General features: G+C 38.3%; 2 protein-coding genes across 6 annotated transcripts; one reads left to right on the top strand and one right to left on the bottom strand.

Moving 5' to 3' along the window:
- The first annotated feature begins 742 nt into the window (after positions 1-742).
- rilpl1 (Rab interacting lysosomal protein-like 1) lies at positions 743-10,089 on the top strand. Of its 5 annotated transcripts, XM_088434694.1 has the most exons (10): positions 743-1,298; positions 2,195-2,342; positions 3,422-3,540; positions 4,576-4,806; positions 6,038-6,157; positions 6,607-6,657; positions 7,489-7,652; positions 7,726-7,824; positions 8,138-8,225; positions 9,413-10,089. In XM_088434694.1, exons 1-10 carry the CDS (start codon positions 984-986, stop codon positions 9,416-9,418), a joined length of 1,341 nt encoding a protein of 446 aa, XP_088290820.1. In that variant the 5' UTR covers positions 743-983; the 3' UTR covers positions 9,419-10,089. The 5 variants fall into 5 exon arrangements, with proteins under 5 accessions (XP_088290820.1, XP_088290819.1, XP_088290821.1 ...); XM_088434693.1 differs by lacking the exon at positions 8,138-8,225; XM_088434695.1 differs by lacking the exon at positions 9,413-10,089 and having other exon boundaries at positions 8,138-8,231.
- Positions 10,090-10,884: 795 nt separating this feature from the next.
- On the bottom strand, positions 10,885-15,097 carry kmt5aa (lysine methyltransferase 5Aa). Its single transcript, XM_088434692.1, has 7 exons — positions 14,708-15,097; positions 13,978-14,116; positions 13,603-13,801; positions 13,437-13,524; positions 13,077-13,136; positions 12,541-12,731; positions 10,885-12,463 (listed from the first exon to the last, which is right to left on the bottom strand). Exons 1-7 carry the CDS (start codon positions 14,714-14,716, stop codon positions 12,253-12,255), a joined length of 897 nt encoding a protein of 298 aa, XP_088290818.1. The 5' UTR covers positions 14,717-15,097; the 3' UTR covers positions 10,885-12,252.
- Between the last annotated feature and the right edge of the window lie 116 nt (positions 15,098-15,213).

The following is a 15,213-nucleotide window of genomic DNA, read 5'->3' as shown; positions in this document are numbered from 1 at the left end:
TTTTTTTCTGTCGCCTGATTTTGACGATTTTCCGATACCATAAATTTTACATGGTTAAAGTCTAAATTTTACTATAATGATTTCGTATTAAGAAAACGTGTCACAATATTTTGTCAGGTCAAGAAAATATGAAAAAACAGTTATTTTGTTGAAAATTAAGTGGTAATGTCAGAAAAAGAATAATGTAACACTATAATAACAACACTGGGAAGTTGTTCAAAACACGTTTCGCCACAATATATGTTATTAGACTAATTTTAGATGACCTCTTCATTCATGAAGGGAACTATGAATCATTTCAGTCCGCAACCAAAAATATTCTGTCAGCTTCCTCACTGTTATTTTAGTCCAGTGAGATAACGCAATGGAATGTAGATGGAAGCAGGAAGTTGACACTTATGAGCGAGTTGGATCGAAAATCCTTCACGATAAAAGACTGAAACAATGTGACGTCCTACAAAATAAAGTGCGTTGAGTGAATACTACAAAAATAACAAACCAAAAAGAGAAAAAAAACAACTGTTGTCTTCTAAATGAAATGTAACAGTAATACTGCATTAAAAAGAACGCCGATCCTTCAAATCAAAGCGTACCAGGAATCCTGCCTCCTTCAGAATAAAACCTTAGAAGGAAGAAGGGTTCGAGTTGGGTATTATTTTCAGCTTGTTTATTTTGAAGAACGCAGCGGTTGTTTCCAGCTCGATTTTTTTATTTTGAAAGGAAAACGGAAAAGACGCTCCCAACATGGCGTCTAGCTTTGCTCCATGTCAACGCGACAAAGGGGACGGGACAGGGGACACGACGGCTGATTTTACGCCGAATAAATCACTTTTAATGTCGTCGTTTACGACTACATAATGGACGTACGCTAGTACGCTACGTTTAGGTGGCGTTTTAAAACTTAGCGGTTTGAGATAACGGACTTGTTGTATATCGGAGGGAGGGGAGGAAGTTTGTGTCACGCAGCGGGAAAAGAAGAAGTCATGGAGGGCCACCGATACATCCCGGAGGACCGCGGCGGTTCGGCCTTGGAGAAGAACCCGGCCGACCTGACGGTGATGGACGTGTACGACATCGCCGCGGCGGTGGGCCACGAGTTCGAGCGCATCATCGACCAGTACGGCTGCGAGGCTCTGTCCCGCCTCATGCCCAAGGTGGTGAGGGTGCTGGAGATCCTGGAGGTGATGGTGAGCCGCCACAGCATCGGCGGGCCCGAAGCCGACGAGCTGCGACTGGAGCTGGACAAACTCAGGCTGGAGAGAGTCGAGAGGCTGGAGAAGGAGAAGAAGCACAGGAAGGTAAACAGCACGAACACACCCCGAAAATATTCCAACGGCAGCGTCTGATCTTCACAAAAAAAAAAAAAAAAAAAATCTGGGTTTCTAGCCCATTTTTGGGGGAACCCAACCTCTTCTAAATTCAATCCCAACACTCTTAAGAGTCTTAAATCAGACTTGTCCAATGTTCTAATAAATTTGTTCTTAATTCGAAAAGTCAAATGAATGAATCACTCATTCGTACCCCCGTTTGATAATTGCTCATCTAACCTACAATACTTTGTTGAAAACAACAATTACAGAAGCCCCCCCTCTCTTTTTTTCTAGTCATATTATCATATGTTATTGTGTTAAAATGTACAAATCATTTTAATTTATCTTAACTGGCCAGGAACTCAGCACCCTCTCTTTTAAAATATCCCTTAGATCTGATTTAATTACAGTCACAAATTTCGTTTGAAAGGGAATCCCCATTGTGCAGGTGTACCTAATATTGTGGCTACTGAGCCGACAGTTCTGGCATTCACACTTGTTTTATATGGGATAAACCCAACACATGAGTGCCATACACACACCCTCCGTCTCGTGACTATGATAGTGTGCGCACTCACCGATTGGCTCACAGACTCATGACTGATAAAATGCCAGGAAGTGACTTTTCTTTCATTTTCCCAAAGTCCTGTTTCCCCTTGGATATTTTTTTTTACCTTTCATGTAAAGTCAAATCAGAAGAACTTTATCCTATATCGTTGTCAATAGTGAACATGCTTTTTCCATCTGATTTCACAGTTTTCCTCGGCTCAAAAAGTATGTAGTTTGAATATGGAATATTAGGGGCCCTGAGATTGAACCCTGAGGAACACCAGAAACCAAATAGTTGCTAATGGGCTTGTTTTTTGGATCGGACTGCGGTTCAGGAGCTGGAGCTGGTGGAGGACGTGTGGCGAGGCGAGGCGCAGGATCTGCTCTGCCAAATCGCTCAGCTGCAAGAGGAGAACAAGAACCTTCTGGACAACGTGTCCACGCGAGACATCGTAAGCGAGGACGACCTGCAGAGGAACGACGGTGAGAGAGTACGCACAGCGTTTGGAAATAATGAAATTAAAAACAAAAGGGCCCATCATACTGTCATTATCTTGTATTTGTCATGGAATTACACCTTGGAATGTTTTTGATTTTTATTTCATTTAATATTTCTTCAAAAAATGTGATATTGAGGTAGAAAGCAAGAACTGAATGATAAGTATTTTATAGATTTAGGGATTTTTCACCTCGCTCTACTTGTATATAAAATGTTTGTAAAATATATATTTTAAAAATCATTGGCCTAATAATGTAGTTCCATTAGTTATATTTAAAAAAAATCAGACAACAGTATTAAATCGACAAAAAAAAAACATTTTTTGGTTGCTAATTATAATTGTTTCGTCAAATTTTGTGTATTATGTGTCACTTTTTTAAAATATATGCATTTCAAAAAATTTTTTTAAGCCCATCTTTTGGAAATGTGATCTTGTATCGTTTTGTAAATATGATGTTATTATAATTATTATTATTATTTTTATTATTATTGATATTGTTATTATTATTGCTATGCATATAAATGTATTTGACTTATTATCAATTGTATTGCTAATATTATAATTTTATAAATGTGAAGCCACTTTTCAGTCACTTCTTTGTTAGTTTTATTCATAGTTACCTTTGGTCATTTTTATTCAGATTATTTCTTTTCAAGAATAAAGGCAAAGTATGAAGATGTTAATGGTGCTCATGCAAAAACAAAGGATGGTTTTTACCGCTTGTACACAGAAGCCGCAGTCAGGCTCGTCTACACACACCAGCCTCAGTGTCCAAACACACACACACTTGCTTCACACACACTTTGTGCATACTAATTTGGACATGGTTTCAAATGATTCCAGTGCGGTAAACTCAACCGCCATTGCAGTCTTGATTGAATGACAATCTTATAATTCGCGACAGCAAAAACGTGAATTAAGCATGAAAAAATATAAAAACAATTCAACATCCTCGGTCTCATTTAAATGAATTCCGTTAACTTAAGGGGTCAAATCAATATTTTGAATTCCACAACAATTATCCATTTATGTGAATCATTTTGCCGCCTGTTTTCGTGGCAGGAATGAGCGAGCGCGAGCGTCAAGTGATGAAGAAGCTGAAGGAAGTGGTGGACAAGCAGCGGGACGAGATCCGGGCCAAAGACCGCGAGCTGACGCTCAAGAGCGAAGACATCGAAGCGGTAAGGCCGTCCGACGATCGCGTCAAGTCAAATTTTTCTGTTAAACGGCTGCAGCCAATTAGCGGTATTAGCATTTAGCATTTGCTATCTACACACGTGTACATCTGTATTGGGATATTTTGTTTTGTCGTTTTTTTCTGGAAAATTTAAATATCAAAAGTAAAAGTGAAACTCTAGCGTACTCAAACGTTGATTTACTTGTATTGGTATTGGTAAAAAAAAATGTAATTGTTATTCAGAAGAATAGAAAATTGATATTAATTTTTTGTGCAATTTTAAGGAAAATTGCTATATTGGAATATGAAAAATCTTCAAAATTATTTGTCAAAGGAGTTTTTTTTTTGTTTTTTTTTCAAAAGTATTATTGGTATCGGTACTAGTATCGTGACTACGGTGCTCAAGAAATGAGTACTTATGTTGTTACTGGTCTGAAAAAGTGTTATCGAACATCTGAAATTGGAAGAACAGAAAATGAACATTCATTTCTTGCACTTTCAAGGAAAATTGTAATATTGCGATAAAGAGTTGCTTTTCATGTTTTTCTGCTGATACTTTTGATGTAAACGAAATATCAGTGATATCAGCATTTGGTATCATCAGTGACAAAACCTGATTTCGAATAGAAAATTGACGTCGAAAATTTGTCTTTAAAATGAACTTTGATGTGGAAGTCTTATGTATCAAAGTACAAATGATATCGGTACTTGGTATTGGCGACTACTCAAGAATTATACTCGTACTTGCATCGGTGTAAAAAAAATTGGCATTGAACATCCCGAGTACGAGATATTAGTTAGGTATCGAGTAGTTGTGTAGCGTGCCGACACCGGCCACCGATACCAGATCTCGGTACCCTGTATCAGTGCGTATTCAAAGAGTGAAAACTCGTACTGGTATCATTCCATAAAAAAGTGATATCAAACATCCCTGTTTATTTTAAATGGAGATTTGTGCGTCTTTTTCACCATGTTGACTTGTAGTTTTAGTACGTATGAGGACTGCAAATATGGAAGTGGTTCCAATTTCTCGCTGCAGCTCCAGCAGCAGCAGTCGCGCCTCATGAAGATAAACCACGACCTGCGCCACAAGATCTCCGTGGTGGAGGCTCAGGGGAAAGCGCTGATCGAGCAGAAGGTGGAGCTGGAGGCCGGCGCCCAGACCCGCGGCCAAGAAGTGGGCGCCCTGCGGCAGGAAGTGGCGCGCCTCCGTGAGCGACTAAAGGGCCACGCCCAGGAAGCCCCGCCTCAGCCTCCCTCGCCGGCCGAGGTAATGGCGCAATTTTCTTCGACAAAATGAAACGATTCAGGGCAATCGGGTCTTCATTGAATTTCTTTGAACAATTGAGGATAACCAATCAGGCGTTAGAACCCGCCCATCAAACTTTGATGAGCGAGGTTGACAGATAAAATACATGTATTAAATGTCGCGACAGTGTGTCAATTAAAATAATTGTTTCATTAATTGAATAAGTGTCATTAATTAAATATTTTTTTTAATTAATTAATTAATTAAATGTGGTATACACTGTATTTCCTCAAGTAAATATACATATATCATGTATATCTAGAAATTGAAATTGCCAAATCCATCTTTTCATTTTTACATTTTACTATTGCGAATTTTGTTGTAGTATTTACCAAAAAATAAAATACCTGAATTTCTTTTACATTTATTTATTACAATAATATAAATTCATCAAATAATATGATATGTACTCAGTATCCCCAAATGATATGGTCTATACAGTATTTCCTCAAGTAAATATACATATACAGTTTAGTTTAGAGTAATTGAAATTGCTGAATACATCTTTTAATTTTTACAATAAAATATAGCAATTTGTTTTACATTTATCAGTTACAACAATATCAAATTGCTGAAATAATAATGTAAACCCTGTATTTCTTCAAATAAATATGCATATATCATTTATATCTTGGAATTAGAATAACTAAATCCATCTTTTTATTTTTACATTTTACTATTGTGAATTTTGTATTAGTAGTGTTGTAGTATTCACCAAAAAATAGGAAATTAAATATATCCATTTGTTTTACATTTATTAACTACGACAATATAAAATTCCTCAAATAACATGGCATATACTGTACTTTGTCAAATAATATGGTATATACTGTATTTCCTCAAATCTATCATATATATCTAGTAATTTTAATTGGTAAATCTATCTTTTTTATTTTTACATTTTACTATTGCTAATTTTTGTTGTATTTAACAAAAACAGAAAAACTAAAAATACAGTATATACTATCTCAAATAAATACTATATTCTCTCCAAAATATGTACAGTATATATACACTCAATTTCCAGTATCTCCTTAAATAAACGAGTGCCACATTTATTTGGGGTAACACGGGGCGGACGGTGACACCGTATTTACGTCAATATCAAATATTAGCCCCAAATGTGCATCGCTAGCACACGGCTACAAAGAAATCCACAAATCTGCCATTCATCCATCAATTTTTTTACCAGCGTGAAGCGAAAGCTGGGAAGGGGGCGGAGGCTCGGTGGGAGTCCTCCACTCCCCCGCCGCCGCCCAACTCGCTCGTCCCGGACGAGCCCGACGAGGACGACGAAGCGGCGCTGCTTTGGGTAAAGCGGCCCGAATGCTAACTCGGGGATGATGATCATTGCCTGCATGGCGTGCAACTAACTGTCATGGCGGGACGGGCGGCCTTGTCGCGCCAGGCGGGGGCTCTGTGTGAAATTTAACGATCTTAGTATAAAACTGAAATTATTAGAACGATCAATAAACGCCTCCAGTTAAAGACAAATAATCACATACCCCCCTTATAAGTTTACAAGTGGTCCTTTTAGCCGTTCCTTGGCACCAGGAAATGGCGCCAAAGCTCTACTTTTTTAGACATGACTGTTCAACATCTCTAATAAATGCCAGGTTTTCTGCATTATTTGAGGAAATGGGCTGCGGTGTGATGTATTGTGAGCTTCAAAGAGATGTCCAATTAATATATATTTTTCAAAAAAATCAAAAACAATACGGAAGGCAAACAATGAGGCGTGCTGTGTTGGTGTGCCACCAGGAGGCCATGTGCGATGACGACATGCCTGCTGTGTACCAATATTTCACAAAGGTATCTTCACTTCCTGTGGAAAGCCTTTTGAGCATTTATTCCATATTCTTGTCATTCCATTGGAAGGTCAATGTCCCTCTTTGTCCCCTCTAATAAGCGACACAACATATCTTTTAGACTTATCATTTTAAAATTTAAACACCTAGTTGAGCTTGCTGCGGCTGGACACAAATTATTTTAATCTCACCTCAGTGACAGAACTTTCATCGAAGACATACTGTTCAAAAATCCATGACTACATAATGTGGTGTGCCACAGGGATCAATCTTAGGTCCTGTCCTATTTAATATTAACATACGGTAGGTCTGTTTCTTACCAGTATCAATTTTATCCACTTGCTATCTTTCTGTACTGTTTGACATTAAAAATTGTGCAGTATCCCCCCGAAACATTTGTGTCCACTGTTGGGTCCATTTTGTCTCAGCAAAGTGAATTGCATCCCACCCAAACGTACGATTCAGCATTAGAAAGGCCAGGATTACACATTAGAATTTAACAGGGTCCCTTGAATGTGTCAACGGATACACACCAAAAACAAATGTCCACTACAGTGGACACAAATTAATAAGCTGGCTCTCAGGAGGATTTTGAAAGTAATAATGCAACAAAAACAGTAAATAGGACCTAAAAGTGATCCCTGCAGAACCTCATACTATTTCATGGTTAGCAAGGGACTTTTAAAATGAGTGTGCTTAACTGCATTAGGACAAAGTGTCTACTCGAACTTGGTCCCTGAGCTGGGAATCAAGAATATGGAATTTCCATACCTGTCCTCTTTTACTCGTGTCATTCCCACTGAGTGATATATGGTCCTCTCTTCTTCTCACTCAGGAGGCGCTGTGCCAGGAGGAGGCCACATCCACGGAACCCCCGGACTCCAAGGACCCCAACCGGGCTCGGTTCACGCTGCAAGAGTTGCGGGACGTCCTGCACGAGCGCAACGAGCTCAAAGCCAAAGTCTTCATGCTGCAGGAGGAGCTAGCCTACTACAAAAGGTCAGCAGATGACGACATCATCTACATTTATATCCGTAACATGCTAGCACTAAAATGTCCGACGCTCTTGCAGCGACGAAACGGATGATGACATGGCCGCACCCAGTCCCGAGCCCGAAGCCAGGACGCGATCGCGCTCTGCTGTGCAGCCAGAATCCGGAATCAGACGTTTGTATGTCTACGCATGCACACTACAACAAAACCAAGCAATAAGTTGCTTCATGTTCCAATTGATTTGCTCTTTATTTGAAAAGAGCAATCTCTTAGGCCTGTCACAGCATTAAATTACTTTAGCTGATACCTGCAGAAACGCTTTTAAAATCTCACACACCCCTTCACGTACCTCCAGTGGTACTGGTACCCCTTTAGAAAACACGTATGATCCCAGAATTGTGCAAGCAGGACCTTTGTGGTTACTTGTATCCAGACGTAGACTTTGACAAGGGTCCTTGTTGCCCCCCCACGTTCCCCTTGCTCTGTGACAGGATCTTCACGGCCTTCATGCCCATGGTGGCAGCTGGTTTGATCCAAGACGATCCCACTTTACAGCCTGCCAGAGGCTTCGCGGCGTTCGTATGATCAGCTATTTTCAATTTTACCCTAACCTCCTTCTCATTCTCGGCATATCCCAAACAGCTAGCTTAACAGTCGTAAACGTGTGGTTTGAGACTAAAAACTAATATAGTGTGTTCACACTGAGGTTCTTGAAATATCTTCAGCAAAATCTCTTGGAAGAGTTTGTCCTGGAAATGACTAAAAGGACTCAGGGATCAATCTTAGGTCCTGTCCTATTTAATAAGAATTTGCTCTGTTCTTATGGTAAATTAAAATAAATCAAGCTTTTGGTGAAAGGAGGGTCTAAAATTGGCTGGTACTAAACAAACTAGGAACTAACAACCGATTACTTTAGGTAATTAAATACCAAAGTCATCAATGACTTTAAGTGTGTTACTATTACTAGTAATCAATTACTTTAGTACTTAGGTATCATTACTAAAGTGATTACTTTGGGTACTAAATTACAAAACTACTTAAATAATCGATTAATTGTACTGAATTACATACAGTACAATTGTTTTAGTACTTGAGTATCCAAGGTAATCAATTACTCTAGAACTGAATTGCCAAATTCGATCATTATGGTGCTTGATTAGAATCCATCAAAGCTTGAGTAGGTACTAAAGTAATCAGTACTTAATTTCCTAAATTAATCGATTACTTTGGCATATAATTTGAACCGATATGGTGGTTGATTAGAATTCATCAAATATTGATGAGTTACTAGAGTAATTGATTACTTTAGATACTAAATTAACAAACTACTAAAGTACTTGATTTCTTTAGTACAAAATTACATGAAGTGACCAAATACTTCAGTACTTGAGCATCTAAAGTAATTGATTCCTTTGGTACTTAATTATCAGAAGTAACTAATTATTTTGAGCGACTATAGTAATCGATTACTCTAGCATGGAATTTCCTAAATTAATCGATTACTATTATGCGTGATTAGAATTCATCAAAAATTGATGAGGTACGAAAGTAATCAATTGTTTTAGGTATGTTAGTACTAATGTAATCAGTCACTGGAGGTACTAAAGTAATTGATTCCTCTAGTACTTCATTACCTAAATGAATCGATTACTTTGGCATTTATATAGAAACGATCAAAAATCGATTATGTACTAAAGCACTGAAGTAATCGGTGAACTTTCGTGAGTCGGAAATTTTGAAAGGTTCTTTTTTGTGTTTGTTCTCAGGTTTAATTTGTTTTCACGTGACAAGCAGCGGAGTTGGCAACGAGGCAGCGCGCATGATGACGCTTTCACCGAACAAGCCCAAGAGGCTTTACCGCACTTTTAGACGTCACATCTGAGAACCTTAAAAGAAAGAAAAAAGGTTTTTATTTATGCATGTTTCTCATATCTTTAGGCATAATGGTGTCATACTGTGTGCATATGAGGCATTATTTAATTTAAATCCCCTGTGTTTACAAACAGTTCTTAAAAGATTCAAGGAAGAACCAACAGCCAATCATAGCATTTTCTTAGAAATAAAGATAGCACTAATTTTGCCAGTTTTAGAATCTTCTAGTGACACCTAGAGAATTATGGTAGTTTTGTATTTAAAGTAAGTAAAGTAATACAGTCGTAATACGGTATAGTATTATATAATAACTCATTCGCTGCCATTGACGGCTATAGACGTCAAAGATCCATTTTTACTGGACTGGCAGTGAATGGGTTTGTTATTTGTACTTGTAACTATACGTCGCTGGCGTATATCAAAGAATATTAACATTAACTTGCATTAAATAACTGACTTAATCTGTGAATGTTTAACACATTCACTGCCAAAGACGGCTATAGACGTCAAAAATCCTTTTTAATATACAGTACACATATATAACATATATATATATATATATATATATATATATATATATATATATATATATATATATATATATATATATATATATATATATATACACACTCACACACACATACACACACTCTAGAAAAGACACAAATATGTCTTTGGGATTGAATGAATTAAGGACTTTGCTCAAAGTTCGTAATAGGAGTTTGTCATGAAATGAAGAGGATGCACAAATACAGGGACTGTCCAATCTGGTGACCTAAACCCCATAGAGACTGCATTTTACCTGCTAAAGGGAAAACTGAAAGTAACCTCCGCAAAACAATTGTTAAAAAAGTTGATATGAACGTGGTATTACAACAATCTTTCAGCAGTTTATCTTAAGGGCCATTCAAAATGTTAAAATGAGTCTAAAATGGCTGCTTTGACCCAAAATGATTGGTTGTGTGTCCTTGTGGGCGTGGCTTAGAAAAAGGTTCCAACCTCCTAGTTTGAAGGGAACTTATAAGTACAGTAAAATGCATTTATCAACACTAACAATCATACAGAAGAATTTTGAAGTGTGATATTTTAGCCATTCTAGTGACTCCAGAAAATGGCCTTTTTACCTTTCTAACTTATTTTCCTTTTTTTTTTTTTTTTTTAATGTAGTGGTTCTTAAAGTAGCTCTGTGACTAAATAGGAAATGACTATTTTTTTCATGACAATGTTAACTGCACACAAGATACAAGACTGACTGGATTTGCTACTTTTAGTTTGTCGTTTATTTGTAATCTATGCAAAGTGCAGAAGGAAAGACAAATGTATTTTCTTGTTATTTTTGCATGGAGAAAAGGAAAAACAAGTGAAGTGTTATTTGCATATGACAAGTTTATTCCTCAAACCCAGCATTAAGATTTGTTGGACGCAATAGCACCTATGATAATGTCCTAAAAATGGCGGCTATTATTGCAATAAGTCAATGCAAAAAAAAAAAAAAACATTTTAAGCCACACGATGCTAACGGTATGCTTATTTTTGTAATCCAGAAATTCAATAATATACTGAATGATGGAAAATGTGTCGTTCTCTTGTTCATACAACCCTTTTACCGCATATAAATATAAATCTACTTTCTAGACTACTTCTGTTTAGCAGAAAACTCAGCCGGTACTGAGCACGAAGACTGTCAGAAATCTTTTCCAAAAATACAACTTAGTTTCATCATCTTTTCTACAATTTGCAGCCAGGCTTGTTGACAGGAGTTAGCTTAGCGGCTAGCGGGCGGAGGTTAGCGTGGAATTTGTGAAAACAAGCACTGTCAAGTGATTGAAAATTTCTAACAAATTTCAATAATTTCCTATGAAGCTCGTAACATTCAAACTATTTTCAAAGACTGTTCCAACAGCTTTCTTTCAAATTGGTCGAAACTACCAAATATGGACGGCAACGTGCGCAATTTTTTCATAACTGTGCAAGCAAGCTTCATTCAGCTGCCACGAGAATGAAACAGAACAGTTAACTGAGGTAATTTTTCAAAATATAATCTCCCAAATTAATGCTTTCATTTTGAAAGCCCTGGTTAACTGTGTGTATCAGTTCTTTTTTTTAATTTTTTATTTGAAGACAACAAATTTCATTCCGAAAAGTGAACTTCCTGAAAAAAAAAGAACATTCCTGCCATTGACCCTTTCTCGCACAAACTGCAGCCTTATTTCCAAAGATCAAATTTTTTCTCTTGAAAATGTATTTTTTTTTGAAGATTTATTCTCCTGGCATTATGAAGATTTCCTAGCTTTATTTTATCATCAGTGAGGCCCGAATGTAAAATGTACCACTAACCCGGCTATTTAAATAAAAAAGCTTTTTTTGCTAAAACCAAACAAAAATGAACAGCAGACAACAATGATGGACATTCATCCCAGTGTAAAAAAAAAAAAAGTGTCCAAAATGTAGCAATGATACCGTGAGAAGAATATTCTAGATCGCCGTCTTTTAAAAACTCGTGCTCTAACGAAGGAGGAAAATAGTATAAAAAAAAACGCACCAACCTGTAGAAGAAGCAGACCCACGTGCGCCATCCGCAGAAAATGTGCACCAAAATAAAAGGCTAAAAGTAAAAACACCAGGATGTGTATATGACACTACTTCCCAAAAAGTTCTGGATATCGGATGACATTTCTGGATGGTTGCAACGTTCGGGAGTAGCGTTTATAAATAAAAAGGCTCGTCCTCGGGATTAGTGTTTGAGCCAGGGGTGCGCGGCGATGGACGCCTTGCTCCGGTCCCCGTAGTCGTAGAGCAGCTCCTCGCCCTCCTCGATGTCCCGCGACGCCACCAGGATGAGATGCGGGACGCCGTCCACGTCGTGCATTTTGGTTTGCAGGTTGCCGCTCTTGCTGTGGTTGATTAGACGTCCCAGACGACTGGTCTCTTTGGTGGCGTCCACGCTGGATGAGGAGCGAACGTTAGTAGTCATGTGACTTTTTTTTTTTTTTTTTTGCTCATTGACGAAATGAATCGGTACCAGTATGCTTTGCAGAGGTACTGAAAGTAGTACATGTAGCAGCCCGTCTCGGGATTCTGGGCGTACTCCGCCTCCCGCTTTTTGGCGTCCGCTATTTCCAAGAGATCGCCGTGGTACTCCACCACGTACTCGCCTTTGCGGAAGCGGCGTGCGGCGAACACCGCGCGGCCCTTTCCTTCCATGTGCCGCACCTTCAAAATAAGATTTATCCATGATGCCTTTACAAAGTCTTAGATTAGGTCCATTTGCCATGCGTTAATTATCATCACCCAACTTGGGCTGACTTTGAAAGGGTCGTAGCATCGTCAAATATAAATAAATATTTACTTTCAACCCCTCAAAATGTTCAGTGCCATCAGCCCTATCCATACATACATCATTTTTTACTCTGTATATAACTGACACCTATTGAAATTAGTAATCTGTATTTATTTTCTGCCAAAAATTGAGACTACCCTAATATATATATATATATATATATATATATATATATATATATATATATATATATATATATATACAGAAAAGTTGCGTACCTGCATTCCTTCCTCTATCCCGCTTGTGATGAGGTGGTCGATGCGGTGCTTCTGTTCACACTGGACACAAAACAATTATGACCTCCTGTATATAAATAATATGATCTTACACTTGGTAAGATCAAATACAAACAAATTCACATTGCCTTCTTTGTTTGGATTTGTTTTGCTGTAGATTTGACATATTTAATCCTTAATTAAACAAGATTATCTCGTTTTTATTATTGATAGGGATGAGCGAGTTCTTAGCAATATATTTTTTACTGACATCAATGTGTAAAGTCCCACACAAATGGAAATATTTCGCAAATTTGTAATCTGGATCAGAACTGAATGAAACCTTGTCTATTTTCAGGTTACCTTGAGCTCCGTTTTACTTTTTCGCGAGCTTCGTCTTATTGGAAAGAAGTCAGTAACTTTTCGGTTCTGGGAGTTTTTCCCTCGGGTGCTAATTGGAGAAAAAAAAAAAAAAGCAAGTGACACAAGTTCAATTTACAAGAAGTGGTTGAAAAAAAAAATTGCGCACATTTTGGACGCGGCTGTCTTCTGCTGGTGACGGCGGGGTACGGCTGAGCTTCGGTTGCTGCTGTGTAAAGGAGGCGGAGTCTGATCTGCAGCGACCTCCGCGGCGGGCTGAAGGCGACATTGAAACTGTGGCGATGATTCGTCCCCATCACAAGAGTTGCCATCTTTGGTCAATGGGCCCATGCCATTCGCTATCCTGCCTGTTGGGAAGGTAAACTCATCTCTTCTTCTTGTACTAAGCTGCGTCGTTACCTTGTGCTACAAAAAATCAACTTTAAACAATCATAACAAATTGAATGTCAAAATAGTTAATAACAATTGAACCCTGGGTTTTCAGGAAAGACTCTGGTCCATCTTTAACTAACAGGATTCGTACCCTCTCCCGGCCGCTGGATTTCGTTCCTCTGGCGACACGAGGAGGAACATCTGTCCTGCCCCATCTTGTCATCGCAGACAGGAGACGTGGACTGAGGGCAACTTGAAAAGGTGACACAGTGTTGATTGCATATGATTTCCTGTGGGAGCACAAATGAGTGTCACATCCTAGAAAAATAATGTAAATATCTGAGTGTTTCTTGTTCAAGTAAAATAAAAATTCGGAGGAAAAAGGTTTAAAAAAAAGAAATTGAAAAGCAATCCAAAATGAAGATAATACTGTTTTACATGCTTTCAATAAGTAAATTGTTTTGATGCACCACTTTGCCACATCCAACATGGCGGCGCCGACTACGTACAATACCGCGCAGGTTCGCGGCGGAAACACGCCCACTACAACAGTTCTCTTTAAACGTTCAGTCAAAATACAAGGCGACGTGCCTGATATGATGAACGAATAAACAAGAAAAAATGAAGCTAACGTTCACTTAAAATCTGTTCTCGTCTTTAAATACACTAACTTTGCAGTTTAAACTTCAATCGAAAGCGAATAAAGGACATCACGCTGACAGGATTCTTTTTGTTTTGGTTCGCCAATAATTTTGCAACAATTCCCAATGTCCTCCACTTTAAAATGTAGAATAAATCCCTTCAAGTTTATGTTTAATCATTTTTTTGTTCCACTCTTGAGAAGCTGGGACATTGTGTGAAACATGTTGGCAAAAACTTACCCCGTTCATGTCCGGCTAGTTAAGGATCCACGTCAGCTCTCCCCCCGTCCCGCAGAGGACCAAAATCCCAGGTCCGAGCAGACCAAACCGCGGGCCGATTTCACCTTCACGGAGTTGAATCCAAAACGGCGTCCACCGCTACTACAACGACTTCGCCATTTTTTCGACATGTATTGTACTAGCGGCGAGTAGGGGAAACGTCGCCCTCTGTACTCTGTACTGTACTATAATCAAAATAATAACAACACATTTGCGTTTTTAATTTGTAACATTTATAGCAACGAGTGTATCTATCTTACTGCGCGTATGTTTCTTAAATGCGTGATTGCTAAGATGCATTTATTAAATAAAAATTGGCACCAGCTTGACAGGAATGGAAACCGCGACGGATATGTGTCGTCACTTCCGCTTCTAAATTGACTACCGTAGTTAATAACTTGAAAATAACGCTAGCAATATATAGATAGTACCTATTTAGGATTTCTTGTAAGATTTTAAAACTAAAA

Source organism: Hippichthys cyanospilos, chromosome 15 (genome assembly GCF_059441005.1).
Source record: "Hippichthys cyanospilos isolate Australia breed blue-spotted pipefish chromosome 15, RoL_Hcya_1.0, whole genome shotgun sequence".
NCBI classification, from domain to species: Eukaryota; Metazoa; Chordata; class Actinopteri; order Syngnathiformes; family Syngnathidae; genus Hippichthys; species Hippichthys cyanospilos.
This window is presented reverse-complemented; position numbering and strand designations above follow the sequence as displayed.

What these genes read in the sequence shown, in the direction of transcription:
- rilpl1 (XM_088434693.1), top strand. Translation starts at nt 984, where the DNA reads ATGGAGGGCCACCGATACATCCCGGAGGACCGCGGCGGTTCGGCCTTG. An exon ending in CGACCTGCAGAGGAACGACG is followed by an intron (nt 2,343 to 3,421) that starts GTGAGAGAGTAC and finishes TTTTCGTGGCAG; the next exon opens with GAATGAGCGAGCGCGAGCGT. An exon ending in GAATCCGGAATCAGACGTTT is followed by an intron (nt 7,825 to 9,412) that starts GTATGTCTACGC and finishes GTTTGTTCTCAG; the next exon opens with GTTTAATTTGTTTTCACGTG.
- kmt5aa (XM_088434692.1), bottom strand. An exon ending in AAAGTAAAACGGAGCTCAAG is followed by an intron (nt 13,137 to 13,436) that starts GTAACCTGAAAA and finishes TTTTGTGTCCAG; the next exon opens with TGTGAACAGAAGCACCGCAT. An exon ending in GGATAGAGGAAGGAATGCAG is followed by an intron (nt 12,732 to 13,076) that starts GTACGCAACTTT and finishes CTTATTTTGAAG; the next exon opens with GTGCGGCACATGGAAGGAAA.